Here is a 15,537-nt window from a genome sequence, read left to right as displayed (position 1 = left end):
ATGCCGTCAGATCTTGCCAAGAAGAAGGCAGCGAAGAAGAAGGAAGCTGCGAAGTCCCGCCAGGCGCATACAAAGAAAACTGATGAGTTTAATGGGGAGAACGACCAGCCAGAGTGCCAGGAAAATGGAGCAGACAGCAATGGTGAGAGGAGTGAAAATGTACTGAACAGTTATCAATTATATAATCCGTTTTGGATTAATATGTCCACTGGTTGGTTGAATATAAATTATGCTAAACTTGTGACACTTTCTCTGCTGGGAATATATCTTTCACCACTATTCCAATGGCTTCCATTAACCAAGGTGTCTGACAGCATTAACCCTCACGCTAACACTCTACTTGGGCTTAATATAGTCAACCAGACTATTGTGATTGACAGGGGTGGCTAGCCTGACCAAGGAGCTGGATGAGTTTGAGCTGAAGAAGCTGGATGCGCGGGCGGTGACGGGGGTGCTGGCGTCCCACCTCAACAGCACCGACGTGCACATTGCCAGCCTGTCGCTCACCTTCCACGGTCAGGAGCTGCTGACCGACACTAGCCTAGAGCTCAACTCGGGACGGCGTTACGGCCTCCTCGGCCTCAACGGCACAGGTAGGTAGTACCACCATAAGTCGTCGCATAGGGGCGTAGCCCTACGCCAGGGGCCACAACCTCAATGATTTTCACTGACACATTTCTCATTTGTAGAGGGTCTGCACTCAAAAAAATTGATTTTCCCGCTGCTAATGTATGGCGTTTCCCCCTGCCAGGAAAGTCCATGTTGTTATCAGCCATCGGCCATCGCGAGATCCCCATTCCCGAGCACATAGACATCTACCACCTGACCAGGGAAATGGCCCCCAGTGACAAGACGGCCCTGCAGTGTGTGATGGAGGTGGACGAGGAGAGGATCCAGCTGGAGAAGGAGGCAGAGCGGCTAGCAGCCGAGGACTGTGAGTGACACACATACTGTATCTACAGTGCCTTCGGAAAGTATTCAGACCCCTTGACTTTTTCCATATTTTGTTACGTTACAGCCTTATTCTAGAATGGATTAAATATTTTATTTTCCTCAATCTACACACAATTTTCCATAATACAAAGCAAAAACAGGTTTTTAGAAATGTTTTCAACTTTATTAAAAATAAATACATAAGTATTCAGACCCTTTGCTACGAGACTAGAAATTGAGCTCAGATGCATCCAGTTTCCATTGATAATCCTTTGAGGTGTCTCTACAACTTTATTGGTGTTCACCTGTGGTAAATTTAATTGATTGGACATGATTTGGAAAGGCACACACCTGTCTATATAAGGTCCCACAGTTGACAGTGCATGTCAGTGCAAAAACCAAGCAATGAGGTTGAAGAAATTGTCCGTAGAGCTTCGAGACAGGTTTGTGTCGAGGCACAAAGATCTGGGGAAGTGTACCAAAAAATGTCTGCAGCGTTGAAGGTCCCCAAGAACACAGTGGCCTCCATCATTCTTAAATGGAAGAAGTTTGGAACCACTAAGAGACTCTTCCTAGAGCTGGCTGCCCGGCCAAACTAATCAATCGGGGGAGAAAGGCCTTGGTCAGGGAGGTGACCAAGAACTAGAGTTCCTCTGTGGAGATGGGAGAACCTTCCAGAAAGACAACCATCTTTGCAGCACTCCATCAATCATGCCTTCATGGTAGAGTGGCCAGACTGAAGCCATTCCTCATGGCAGACCGCTTGGAGTTTGCCAAAAGGTCTGATGAAGCCAAGATTGAACTCTTTGGCCTGCATGCCATGCATCACATCTGGAGGAAACCTGGCACCATCCCTACGGTGAAGCATGGTGGTGGCAGCATCTTGCTGTGGAGATGTTTTTCAAGGGCAGGGAGTCTAGTCAGTATCAAGGGAAAGATGAACAGAGAAAAGTACAGAGAGATCCTTGATGAAAACCTGTTCCAGAGTGAAGATTCACCTTCCAACAGGACAACAACCCTAAGCACACAGCCAAAACAACGCAGGAGTGGCTTCGGGACAAGTCTCTGAATGTCCTTGAGTGGCCCAGCCAGAGCCTGAACATGAACCCGATCGAACATCTCTGGAGAGATCTGAAAATAGCTGTGCAGGGATGCTCTCCATCCAACCTGACAGAGCATGAGAGGATCTGCAGAGAAAATTGGGAGAAACTCCCCAAATACAGATGTGCCAAGCTTGTAGCATCATACCCAAGAAGACTCGAGGCTGTAATCACTGCCAAAGGTGCTTCAACAAAGTACTGAGTGAAGGGTCTGAATACTTATGTAAATGTGATTAGTTTTGAAAAAAATTATACATTTGCAAACATTTCTAAAAATCTGTTTTTGCTTTGACATTATGGGGTATTGTGTGTAGATTGAGAGAGAAAAAACAACAATCAATTTTAGAATAAGGCTGTAAAGTAACAAAATGTGGAAAAGGTCAAGGGGTCTGAATACTTTCCGAATGCAATGTATTTTACAAAGCACCTCCACCTGATAGTTACATTTAAATGATGAAAGGTAACTGGGGCATGGTTCGAAACCACCTAGTTGTATTCTCCCGGAAACAACCAGGTGCACAATAGTAATCTATTTATAAACAATGTAGCTGAAAATGTTCGCCCCCACCATCCCTCTGTAGCTGAGTGTGAGAAGCTGATGGAGCTGTACGAGCGTCTGGAAGAGCTGGATGCAGACAAGGCGGAGGTGCGAGCCTCCAGGATCCTCCACGGCCTAGGCTTCAGCGCCGCCATGCAGCAGAAGAAGCTCAAGGACTTCAGCGGAGGCTGGAGGATGCGTGTGGCTCTGGCCAGGTGGGAAAGCGAACATGATGCTTTACGATTAATGAACTGTACTGCAAGTTGAGTTGGTCTCTACGCCTTCTCAACATCCCTTAATGAATTGACAGTGTTGGTTTTGTCAGTGATGATATTCTGGCTCCCTCTACTGAACGCTGTGAGGATACTGCCATCGTTACCCAATTTATTACTGAGATAGAGCCAACACACCAAAAATATAAAGTGTTTGTTTCACACTCATGACTAAGCCTTTTCCTGAGCCAATGCAAGTATTAGGAAGTAGTGTCAGATTGTTATGCAAAGAAGTAGACAGGTTTCATTACTAGTGGCAGATGCCTGGACATGGTCATCAGTTTCTTACCCAGTCATATCTCAGATTACATTCACAGTTACATTGCAATAATATGAGTAGAAAATGTCTGGAATAAATGCTTTTCTTTTCCCTTTTCATTCTCCTAGAGCTCTGTTCATCAAGCCCTTCATGTTGCTGCTGGACGAGCCCACCAACCACCTGGACCTAGATGCCTGTGTATGGCTGGAAGAGGAGCTCGCATCGTGAGTGTGCTTCATCTGTCAATGTCAATCCGTTTAGTAGTCGCGTGCATTTGAGATGTGCTGAATGTACCGATCCCTTGTCAGGTTCAGGCGAATCCTTGTGCTCATCTCCCACTCTCAAGACTTCCTAAACGGAGTTTGCACCAACATCATCCACCTGCACCAGAAGAAGCTCAAGTACTTCACGGTAAGAACACAGCAGCTCACTCACTCACCCCCCTGGTCAACAGACGCGATCGATTCACTTTTGCCACACTACTATTTAGCAGTTTATCAAAGGGCATTCAGTCACTAGCCTGGTGGAACCAGGCGGTTTGCTCCTTTCACCATTGTTTTAGTTAATTGATAGATTTTATTTGACAATTTTAAAATACTTAAACATATTACACCTGGCAGCAGATACACATACATTGAAGTGAAAAATAATGGTGAATGCAGCGATCATGCTCGTTCCATCAGGCTATTGAGTCACCCCTTAGAAGGCAACCATGTATTGTGCAGTAGAGCATTATTATTCGATTATTTGAATCGGCTGTGTAATGCTAGAGCAAAAACCAAAACGTGCACCGGGGGGCAGGACCAGTGGAGGCTGCTGAGGGGAGAACGGCTCATAATACTGTCTGGAACGGCGCAAATGGAATGGCGTCAAACCATGTGTTTGACACCATTCCACTGATTCCGCTCCAGACATTACCACCAGCTTGTCCTCCCTAATTAAGGTGCCGCCAACCTCCTGTGCCCAGGACCCAGTTTGAGAAACCCTCCACTAGAGTGTCCTGGACAGACACAGCCAACTGTGATTTCATCACTCCTTATTAGGGAGGAGAAGGGGGGTCGTGGGGTTATGGCCTGTTGCTAATTATGCATGCGAGACAGTGTGTCCGTTGGCTTCACCGAATGGTGTGAGATGACCATGCAGATTCTATTTTTCGAATGAAAGGGTAACTATGACCAGTACGTGAAGACCAGGGAGGAGCTGGAAGAGAACCAGATGAAACGTTTCAACTGGGAGCAGGACCAGATCTCACACATGAAGGTAGGCGACGCCACATTGTGACGATGCAGAGTACTAATACTGCCCCACGTGGAAATATTATTCCCCTGTACTGTAAAAGTATGATAGCCTAAGTCCCGGTCTGTTTGTGCTATCGTTGACACTCATCGTCATGCCAAATGAGTGTCAAGGACAGCAACGGAGTTGACAAAAGGCGCCAACCGTGGGAACCAGGCTAAAAGGGTATGATGCTTTACTCCGATGCCGTCTTTCTCTCTACCCGCTGTGTAGAATTACATTGCCAGGTTTGGTCATGGCTCGGCCAAGCTGGCACGACAGGCCCAGAGCAAAGAGAAGACGCTGCAGAAGATGGTGGCCTCAGGGCTGACTGAACGTGTGGTGGATGACAAGGCAAGAGGCTCACTGAAACATTTCAGTGTGGATGCAATATATTAATGTACTGGACTGAATCACATCTATCGCTTTCTAAAGCCATTCACGGTTTACTCTTGAACAAAGTAGTGCATACTCTTAGGAATAAATAATAGGTTGTTCACGCTATGGCTAATTTTAGTGTTGCAGTGGTGGTAATCATCTCTCTCCCTCTCATAGACACTGTCGTTTTATTTTCCTTCCTGTGGAAAGATCCCCCCTCCTGTTATCATGGTTCAGAACGTTAGCTTCAAATACAGTGACAACCAGGTCAGTATGTAGAAATGAGCGGGTTTTTATTGGAGTCTCAGAGCTCGTTTCTTGTGTTCCGTCCTCATTCACTAATCAGCCTATTCCTCCTCCAGCCACACATATACAAGAACCTGGAGTTTGGCATTGACCTGGACACGCGAGTGGCTCTGGTGGGGCCCAACGGAGCAGGGAAGTCCACACTCCTCAAACTCCTGATGGGAGAGGTAGGTGGTGCCATTTCAGTCAACTCTTTGTTTTACCATCTCGTAATGACAGTATGGCATATACCGTAAAACCTCTCTTTCTCTCCAGCTGCTCCCCACTGACGGCATGATCAGGAAAAATTCTCACGTGAAGATTGGCCGATATCACCAGGTAGGAGAAAGGACGTAGGAATATGACACATTGCCTGGTGGTTCCTAAAGACGGCCATCCCATGCTGGTTGCTGGGTTTTGATTGACAGGCATAAATAAACTCTGATTTGATGCATGGATGCTTCAACTCGCCATAGTCCTGGTCAGTCCCTGGATGGGAGACCAGGTGCTGCTGGAAGTGGTGTTGGAGGGCCAGTAAGAGGCACTCTTTCCTCTGGTCTAAAAAATTGGTTGGATGGGACGTTAAACCGATGGGACGTTAAACGGGTGTTCTGACTCTCTGAGGTCATTAAAGATCCCATGGCACTTGTCGTAAGAGTTGTCGTAAGAGTAGGGGTGTTAACCCCGGTGTCCTGGCTAAATTCCCAATCTGGCCCTTAAACCATCACCGTCACCTAATAATCCCCAGTTTACAATTGGCTCATTCATCCCCCTCCTCTCCCCTGTAACTATTCCCCAGGTCGTTGCTGTAAATGAGAACGTGTTCTCAGTCAACTTACCTGGTAAAATAACGGAAAAATAAAAATAGACCGGTTGCAGAGACATAAACCTGCTTGAGCATAATATGCTGACTAGACCGGGCACACGAGTGCGTCCGCGTGTTGATTTTGTCCATCCACAACAAACGGGATCAGGACACGCAGGTTGAAATATCAAAATGAACTCTGAACCAACTATACTGACAAAAATATAAGCGCAACATGTAAAGTGTTGTTCCCATGTTTCATGAGCTGAAATAAAAATGTTCCAGAAATTTTCCATACGGACAAAAGCTTATTTCTCAAAAATTCTGTGCACAAATTTGTTCACATCCCTGTTAGTAAGCATTTCTCCTTTGCCAAGATAATCCATCCACCTGACAGGTGTGCCATATCAAGAAGCTGATTAAACAGCATAATCATTGCACAGGTGCACCTTGTGCTGGGGACAATAAAAGGCCACTCTAAAATGTGCAGTTTTGTGTCACAACGCCACCGATGTCTCAAGTTTTGAGGGAGCGTGCAATTGGCATACAGACTGCAGGAATGTCCACCAGAGCTGTTGCCAGAGAATTGAATGTTCATTTCTCTTCCAAATGCCGCCTCCGTCGTTTTAGAGAATTTGGCAGTAATCCCAAAACCGGCCTCAACTGGCGGGGCTGCCCAGTCATGTTAAATCCATAGATTGGGGCCTAATGAATTTATTTTAATTGACTGATTTCCTTCTATGAACTGTAACTCAGTAAAGTGTTCTTAATTGTTGCATGTTGCGTTTAAATTTTTGTTCTGTATATATTAATTTGGGGACAGGTTGAAACATGAAATATTCATGTACATTTAGCTAGCTAGCTTGCTGTTGCTAGCTAATTTGTCCTGGGATATAAACATTCGGTTATTTTACCTGAAATGCCCTTAAGGTCCTTTTTTTATGGATCTTCGTAGAATTTTGACCCATTTTGAGTCACATAAAATTGTGTTCTCTAACAATTAATCCACAGATAAAAGGGGAAACTCAGTTAGTTTCTAGTAATCTCTTCTCCTTCAGCCTTCTTATTCTTCTGTGGACTTTACATGGCGGTTGGCAACCAACTTTGACTGGAGTGTGGATCTCAGTTCATCTTTCAATCACCCACGTGCTCCTAAAAACCAATGATATGGGAGAGGCGGGGCATCAAACGTCAAAAATTGATCCAAGTTCTATTTTAGCGCCTGGGTACACAGATGCTCCTTTGTTGACACGCATGAGCAATTTGGATGAAATTCAGTAACATGCTTGTGTACATTTATTTTGCGACGCTCATGCATGCAACGCAGGCGGTGTGGTCAGCATGTATGGGTGCTGACACTGGGATTTTGTGTCTGAAAATGTGGGATTGAGTCAATGGTTTTTCAAATGGGAGTTATCGTTTGTCGGATGATAGACAAGAGATTGTCCGTCTAAAATCCCACTATGTCCGCCTTTTTACGTACAAAGCTTATTTTGAAAATACTTGACGTAACTTTTTAGACCAAAAACAGACAATAGATCAATTTCAAGTGTGTTCGTGTCTCTGTCCGACCTCAGCCGAAGACCTAAATGCCTTTGTACTTCACGCCTGTACTGGGTCAGCACGTACGCTTGTTAAAGTGCATCTGAATGTATCTAATATACCTGTATGGTGTTATCTCTCTGCAGCATCTGACAGAGCAGCTGGAGCTGGACCTGTCTCCTCTGGAGTACATGATGAAGTGCTACCCAGAGATCAAGGAGAAGGAGGAAATGAGGAAGATCATCGGCCGCTACGGCCTCACAGGAAAACAACAGGTGAGACCGCAGAGCTCGGTCCGGGCCCAGGATCCACTGGAGAAGCATTGACCGAATCAGATTGGTCACCTGGTATAGAAACGCTGTTTGAAGTGACTTTGGCATGATTGTATCGTCGTCATTGATAGTACAGGAATTAGTGACTTTGAAAGCTTTTCCCGTGTTTGTTCGGAATACCTGTTCCTCTCAAACCCTGTGTCTTTTAATCCTCCACAATCATTGTAGCGTTAACCTGTGGTGTATTCTGGTGGGTACTTAATGGTGGAATTTGATAGTTCTTCAAGAGCATGGAAGCACTTGCACTCCTTCATGGTCCTTACTCTGTCCTCTCCCCTAGGTGAGTCCGATCAGGAACCTGTCGGACGGCCAGAAGTGTCGGGTCTGCTTCGCCTGGTTGGCCTGGCAGAACCCCCACATGCTCTTCCTGGACGAGCCCACCAATCACCTGGACATCGAGACCATTGACGCCCTGGCTGATGCCATCAACGACTACGAGGGCGGCATGATGCTGGTCAGCCACGACTTCAGACTCATCCAGCAGGTACCACAATTATATCCTCCCTGACCGGTCCCACATCTATACTTCACATCACTTAAGTCTTAGACCCTGCTAGGTAGTTACAATATGGATAATCTCTCGTGGACAGACACATGTAACATAGGATGGCATCGTAGCGTCTGTCAACAGACTGTGTGATGCGACGACGTGATCATTTGTACAAATCAAGATTTTGCAGGTGTGCGTGCACATCTTTTGAATTTCAGAAAGGGAGGGATTTTTTTGCCCATGCTTTGGCTGAGAGTCTCCATTTAGGGGGGGTGGAGACTTCGCCAGTAACTTTTCTCATACATCTTCCCCCAGAACCTAATCGAGCACTTGGGTTTCCGAGATACAATATGGATAGAATTGGAGAGAAAGGGAACATGTTTTCAATTGAGGTTTGTTCATTGCCTATGCTTCTAATATTGAGTTGTGACACCAATTGTTTTTTTTATTTTATTTTTATTTTTCAGGTGGCTCAGGAGATCTGGGTATGTGAGAAGCAAACCATCACCAAATGGAACAGGGACATCCTGGCATACAAGGAACACTTGAAATCGAAGATTGACAAGCAAGCGCATGACATCTAGAGCCCCTGCAATCTGAGCCAGTAAACCCAATCACCATAATGGATTTGGACTCCAAAGTGCTTGTGTGGTGGAACAGTAGTCCTCAATGCTCCGGGGGGAGGTTTCCTCCAGGTACAGATCTAGGATCAGCTTTCCTCCCCAAATCCTAACCATTAGTGGGGAAAATGCAAAACTGACCCAAAGTCAGCCTCTAAGGGCAACTTCACCCTAAACCCACCCGCCTCCAGCTGCAATCTGATTGGCTGATTCACCTGAAGCATCTCAAAGTGCATTATGGAACGCATTCCATATTACTGCCGTCATCATAGAAAAAGTTATATTTTTTCTAATAAGTGTAACAACCAAAAATGAATGCAGCAGCTTGAAGGTGATTTGTGCAAAAGAGCATTAATTCTGCCTTTTATTTTTCTTTAACGTATTGCAATAACGATTTGTCTGAATAAATTACTGAATTGACAATTGAATACTTACTGTCTCATATTTTGGGGTCTTTGAACAAACACAACATCTTCCAAAATGCAGCTTTTAATTCTGCATTTTCCTTTGACAATGTAGGGAATACAGTGCACTTATCTAAAACATTTACATTTTGAGAAAATAAACCTCATTTTACATCTGTGTAAACATAACATAAGAAGCAAAACTATATTCATTATGAACGGAGATGCTTTGGATTCCTGCTGTTGAACCCAACCACTCAATATGCAACCCATATCATGGCCCACTATTTGCTTTGAGAAGTCAACCTCTCCACAACCACCAACAATACTTAGCTTTCCACTTGCTGGCTAATCAAATGTTAGTACAGTTGAAGTCCGAAGTTTACATACACTTAGGTTGCAGTCATTAAAACTCGTTTTCCAACCACTCCACAAATGTCTTGTTTACAAACTAGTTTTGGCAAGTCAGTTAGGACATCTACTTTGTGCATGACAAGTAATTTTCCCAACAATTGTTTACAGACAGATTATTTCACTATCACAATGCCAGCGGGTCAGGAGTTTACATACATTAAGTTGACTGTGCCTTTAAACAGCTTAGAAAATTATGTCATGCCTTTAGAAGCTTCTGACATCATTTGAGTCATCAGTCAGGAAGTTAAAGCTTGGTTGCAAATGGGTCTTCCAAATAGACAATGACCCCAAGCATACTTCCAAAGTTGTGGCAAAATGGCTTAAGGACAACAAAGTCAAGGTATTGGAGTGGCCATCACAAAGCCCTGACCTCAATCCTATAGAAAATTTGTGGGCAGAACTGAGAAAGCATGTGCGAGCAAGGAGGCCTACAAACCTGACTCAGTTACACTAGCTCTGTCAGGAGGAATGGGCCAAAATTCACCCAACTTATTGTGGGAAGGTTACCCGAAACGACGTTTGACCTAATTTAAAGGCAATGCTACCAAATACTATTTGAGTGTATGTAAACTTCTGACCCACTGGGAATGTGATGAATGAAATAAAAGCTGAAATTAATCACTCTCTTTACTATTATTCTGACATTTCACATTCTTAAAATAAAGTGGTGATCCTAATAGGCCTAAAACGGAATTTTTACTTGGATTAAATGTTTTTGGCTAAGGCGTATGTAAGCTTCCGACTTCAACTGTAGATAGAACCTGCCTTAGCTTGAACCACCCCCAACATTTCATTTTTTGACAATACAGGAAGTAAGTAGAACTGGAGTTAAATGATTCATTAGAGAATTCAGGCAGAAAAATCTGGGTGAAAACATGCTGTGATATATTAAGGTTATATCCCTGATCAATTCCTAATCATAGTTCCTTTGCTTTATGTAGATTGGACATCATGCATACTATACCTCTGCCAGGCCCAGGGGGATCTACACTCTGGAGTGACGTTTCCCTTAGGTACAGATCTAGGATCAGCTTTCCCTCCCCCAATCATACACTGAACCATTAGCAGGAGAAATGCAAAACTGACCCAAAATCTGCGTTTAGGGACAACTGAACCCTACACCGGGATCAACATAGCACACTTATGTTAGACTTCGTCGTAATAACTTTAATGGGGGTTGAGATTAACTACAGGGAGCAGGGATCCCATCTAGACCTTTAGAAGCACAAGAAGGCACCCTTCTAAGGTTTCGACAGCTATTATGGTGGACTTGTGATTGAGCGAGTAGTGCCACTAGCCGCTGTTGAAGCAGTGCAGTTAGAGCTGGGTTTCTCTTCACCCAGACTACGCTGAGCCTGTCAGCTGGATGCAGAAACATGGGGCTGATACCGCCGAGCACAGCGGAAGCTACTAGCTAGCTGACCCAAGCCTCATCAGAAAGGGCTGGGCGGGGTCACTACTCATCCCCCTACTGATTGTCACCGTCGTTGTCGTCGGAGACCTGGTCAGGGGGGATGGCTCGCGGGTTGCTGGCCCTGATGCTGGTGATGTGGGGACAGGAGGCGACCAGGTTGGCGATGCCCAATAGGGTCACGCCCGAGCCGTCCAGGTTCACCTGGGTCAGACACATGCACTTCAGGAACTTCAGTCCTGAGGGAAATGGACACAAAAAGAAGGTATATTAGGTTTTCACCTCTAAATACTTCCATGGAAGTGTTGCAAGATAATGAGCGGGACCTATTTTTATTTATTTATCCGTTATTTTACCAGGTAAGTTGACTGAGAACACGTTCTCATTTACAGCAACGACCTGGGGAATAGTTACAGGGGAGAGGGGGATGAAAGAGCCAATTGTAAACTGGGGATTATTAAGTGACGGTTTGAGGGCAAAATTTGGGAATTTAGCCAGCACACCGGAGTTAACACCCCTACTCTTACGATAAGTGCCATGGGATCTTTAATGACCTCAGAGAGTCAGGACACCAGTTTAACGTCCCATCCGAAAGACAGCACCCTACACAGGACAGTGTCCCCAATCACTGCCCTGGGGCATTGGGATATTTTTTTAGATCAGAGGAAAGAGTGCCTCCTACTGGCCCTCCAACACCACTTCCAGCAGCATCTGGTCTCCCATCCAGGGACTGACCAGAACCAAACCTGCTTAGCTTCAGAAGCAAGCCAGCAGTGGTATGCAGGGTGGTATGCTGCTGGCATATAGAGATGTATTAGAGAGCTCATGTCCTATCTTTGCAATGACCGTTCAGTTGACTATTTTGGGCCAAGTGCGCCCTTTATTCAACTGTATGATGGGATCTTACCGTGGTCAGTGATGCGTGTCCGGCTGAGGTTGAGCTTGAAGAGCTGAACACAGTGGACCAGACCTCTCCTCACGACCGTGTCGCCCACCTGAGTACTGGCCAAGCTTAATACCTGGAACATAAAGCCACAACATCAATGTAACTACTGCTAATAATTGCATCAAATCAAATTTTATTAGTCACATGCACCGAATACAATAGGTGTAGTAGACCTTACAGTGAAATGCTTACTTGCAAGCCCCTAACCAACAATGCAGTTAAAAAAATATTAATAAGAATAAGAAATAAAAGGAACAAGTAATTAAAGAGCTGCAGTAAAATAACAATAGTGAGACTATATACAGGGGGTACCGGTACAGAGTCAATGTGCGGGGGCACCGGTTAGTTGAGGTAATATGTACATGTAGGTAGAGTTATTAAAGTGACTATGCATAGATAATAACAGAGAGTACCAGTGGTGTAAAAGAGAGAGAAGGGAGAATACAAATAGTCTGGGTAGCCATTTGATTAGATGTTCAGGAGTCTGTTTAGAAGCCTCTTGGACCTAGACTTGACGCTCCGGTACCGCTTGCCGTGTGGTAGCAGAGAGAACAGTCTATGGTGGTGGCTGGAGTCTTTGACAATTTTTAGGGCCTTCCTCTGACACCGACTGGTATAGAGGTCCTGGATGGCAGAAAGCTTGGCCCCAGTGATGCACTGGGCCGTACGCACTAGCCTCTGTAGTGCCTTGCGGTCGGAGGCCGAGCAGTTGCCATACCAGGCAGTGATGCAACCAGTCAGGATGCTCTCGATGGTGCAGCTGTAAAACCTTTTGAGGATCCATGCCAAATCTTTTCCTGAGGGGGAATAGGTTTTGTTGTGCCCTCTTCACGATTGTCTTGGTGTGTTTGGACCATGATAGTTTGTTGGTGATGTGGACACCAAGGAACTTGAACCGCTCAACCTGCTCCACTACAGCCCCGTCGATGAGAATGGGGGTGTGCTCAGTCCTCCTTTTCCTGTAGTCCACAATCATCTCCTTTGTCTTGATCACGTTGAGGGAGAGGTTGTTGTCCTGCTGACCTCCTCCCTATAGGAGGAGGTCGTTGTCGGTGATCATGCCTACCACTGTTGTGTCATCTGCAAACTTAATGATGGTGTAGGAGTCGTACCTGGCCGTGCAGCTTGAACAAAGTTTTACAACGGAGCGCTGTTAGCGCCATTGGTGCCATATAACTTATTTGCAGAGTTCTATCCACTGACACAATAGTTGTCTATGGGGTTTCATGCATGCTCCGTACCTGCAGGTGTGGCAGACCGGTGACGAGGGCGGCCACTCCTCGGCTGGTGACGGCCGTGCGGTCCAGACACAGCTCCAGCAGCTCCTGCAGACAGCGCAGCGAGGGCAGCCCCGCGTCCGTCACCTGGGTGTTGCTGAGCGACAGCCTCTTCAGCCTGGAGACAAGAGAGGGGGACATTTCTATCAGGGTCGTATACATTAGTGCTGACCGTAGCGAAACGTTTTGCAACAGAAAACAAAAATGAGCGTTTCTTATTGGACAGGTAATTCAGGTAGTCCCTCTTGTTTCAGTCCGTTTTCTTCTGTTTGGTCCCTAATGAATACGGCCCAGCATTTCTTCATTCACTGCAATGTCAACACTGGAGGACGCTGGTGAATCAACTAGAGCAGTGACCACCAATTCTAGTCCATGTGAGCAATGGTGTGCACATTTTTGTTCCAGCTCACCACGAACACAACCAGTTAGTCTAAATGATTAGTTGAAATCACTGTATAGCTCCACAAGACAGAGGTTGGTGACCACTGAGTGCCAGTCTATCATGACAAGCGTGTATATTGACACCAGGAGAGGATAATAGTTATGAGAGAGAGTGAGCTGACCTGGTCATGGTAGCCAGCTGGGTGACCCCCTGGTCGGTGACGTATGTGTAGTCAGTAAGGTCCAGCTCGGACAACAGGGACAGTCTGGAGAGGAAGGCCAGGCCGGCGTCCGTCACCGAGTGGCGTCCAGGCAGGGTCAGCTGGGTCAGCCGGAGACCTGGGATGAACAAGCCAAAACAGACGTAGTACTTTAGTAAATACATTGAACTATATACTGTGAGCCATACACAACATTAACATCTGCTGTAATCTTCCCCTCTAATCAGGGACTGGACCTGAGAAAACAGGGAGAATGGACTCTGGAAAATCAATGACTTTAAGTCAATCAAACAGCAGTACTGCAGACCTTGAGGCCCCTTATTTGAAAACTCCTGCTGTACACAGTCTCTCTCCCTCTCAGATGTGAATACTCCTGCTGTACACACACATACCATGTGCAGCTCACCTGAGATGATCTGGAGAACGTTGTTGCCATCAGCGACGGAGATGCCAGCCACGCTGAGGGCAGAGAGGGCGGAGTGGGTGGCCAGGTGCTCCAGAGAGCCCTCCCTCACCGCCGTGCCGTCCAGGTAGAGGGTCTGCAGGCTGGGAAGCTCAGCCAGGGCCGACACGTCACTCACCTGACAGACGAGGGAGGAAGGGGTCAAAGTAGACCTAAATCTCAAAACGGGCTCAGGATATTGTGGTTGGGTGCGTTGTCGTGTTTGTGTGCTTGTACGAGCGCAAGAGTGAGCTACCTTAGTGTGTTTGATGCTGAGCAGTCGTAGCTGGGGCACACAGGCGGGCAGCGCTGCCAGGGTGGCCTCCGTGATAGAGGTCTGGTTCAGACTAAGCTGGGTGAGTGTCGAAGGAGCAGACTGCAGGTACAGCACCATCCCTACATCGCTTACTTTGGTCTGGTCTAGCGACAGGAAAGACAGGCTCTTCAAGCCTTTAAGACACAAAGGGTGCGGAGTGAGATTTTTGTTTTTATCTTAGTCCTCCTTTCAAGTTGGTGAAATGGTTGACACATTTATCCGTAATTATGATTTCAATCATTTTTACCAAGTTGAAGCGCCACTCTTGCCATATTATGCTCCCATATCATGCTTTCGGAAAGTATTCAGACCCTTTGACTTTTTCCACATTTTGTTACGTTAAAGCCTTATTCTAAAATGTATTAAATAGCTTTTTCCCCCTCATCAATCTACACACAATATCCCATAATTTTTGGGAAATGTTAGCAAATGAAATATTACATTTACATAAGTATTCAGACTCTACTTTGTTGAAGCACCTTTGGCAGCAATTACAGCCTTGAGTCTTCTTGAGTATGACGTTACAAGCTTGGCACATCTCTCTGTACTTTGCTCCGTTCATCTTTCCCTCGATCCTGACTAGTCTCCTAGTCCCTACTGCTGAAAAACATCCCCACAGCATGATGCTGCCACCACGCTTCACCGTAGGGATGGTGCCAGTTTTCCTCCAGACGTGACGCTTGGCATTCAGGCCAAAGAGTTCCATCTTGGTTTCATCAGACCAGAGAATCTTGTTTCTTATGGTCTAAGAGTCCTTTAGGTGCCTTTTGGCAAACTCCAAGCGGGCTATCATGTGCCTTTTACTGAGGAGTGGCTTCCGGCTGGCCATTCTACCATAAAAGCCAGTTGGTGGACTGCTGCAGAGATGGTTGTCCTTCTGGAAGGTTCTCTCATCT

General features: G+C 45.9%; 2 protein-coding genes and 1 non-coding gene across 9 annotated transcripts in view; 2 read left to right on the top strand and 1 right to left on the bottom strand.

Annotated features, from left to right (window-relative positions):
- Positions 1-9,257, top strand: LOC111953505 (ATP-binding cassette sub-family F member 2). Its single transcript, XM_023972823.2, has 14 exons — positions 1-142; positions 381-593; positions 752-934; positions 2,615-2,786; positions 3,231-3,326; positions 3,411-3,513; positions 4,267-4,362; positions 4,612-4,731; positions 4,933-5,022; positions 5,118-5,228; positions 5,317-5,379; positions 7,534-7,662; positions 8,000-8,203; positions 8,677-9,257. Exons 1-14 carry the CDS (start codon positions 1-3, stop codon positions 8,791-8,793), a joined length of 1,839 nt encoding a protein of 612 aa, XP_023828591.1. The 3' UTR covers positions 8,794-9,257.
- Positions 2,889-2,971, top strand: LOC111953980 (small nucleolar RNA SNORD100). Its single transcript, XR_002875938.1, has one exon. It is a non-coding gene; the product is annotated as a small nucleolar RNA SNORD100 (small nucleolar RNA).
- LOC111953552 (uncharacterized) overlaps positions 9,164-15,537 on the bottom strand; it is a 23,637-nt gene continuing 17,263 nt past the window's right edge. For 6 of the 7 annotated variants that reach the window (XM_023972916.2, XM_023972918.3, XM_023972917.3 and 3 more), the window contains exons 12-17: positions 14,582-14,775; positions 14,290-14,464; positions 13,845-14,001; positions 13,246-13,399; positions 11,966-12,077; positions 9,164-11,297 (exon numbers count right to left, since the gene is read on the bottom strand). In XM_023972916.2, the coding sequence (XP_023828684.1) occupies positions 11,116-11,297; positions 11,966-12,077; positions 13,246-13,399; positions 13,845-14,001; positions 14,290-14,464; positions 14,582-14,775 (974 nt within the window). In that variant the 3' untranslated portion in view covers positions 9,164-11,115. Of the gene's footprint in view, positions 11,298-11,965; positions 12,078-13,245; positions 13,400-13,844; positions 14,002-14,275; positions 14,465-14,581; positions 14,776-15,537 lie in introns of all 7 variants that reach the window. The other variant, XR_011474243.1, reaches the window with a different exon arrangement.

This window comes from Salvelinus sp. IW2-2015, linkage group LG27 (genome assembly GCF_002910315.2).
Source record: "Salvelinus sp. IW2-2015 linkage group LG27, ASM291031v2, whole genome shotgun sequence".
Taxonomy (NCBI): Eukaryota; Metazoa; Chordata; class Actinopteri; order Salmoniformes; family Salmonidae; genus Salvelinus; species Salvelinus sp. IW2-2015.
The sequence above is the reverse complement of the archived record's forward strand: the minus strand, read 5'-3'. Positions and strand labels throughout refer to the sequence as shown.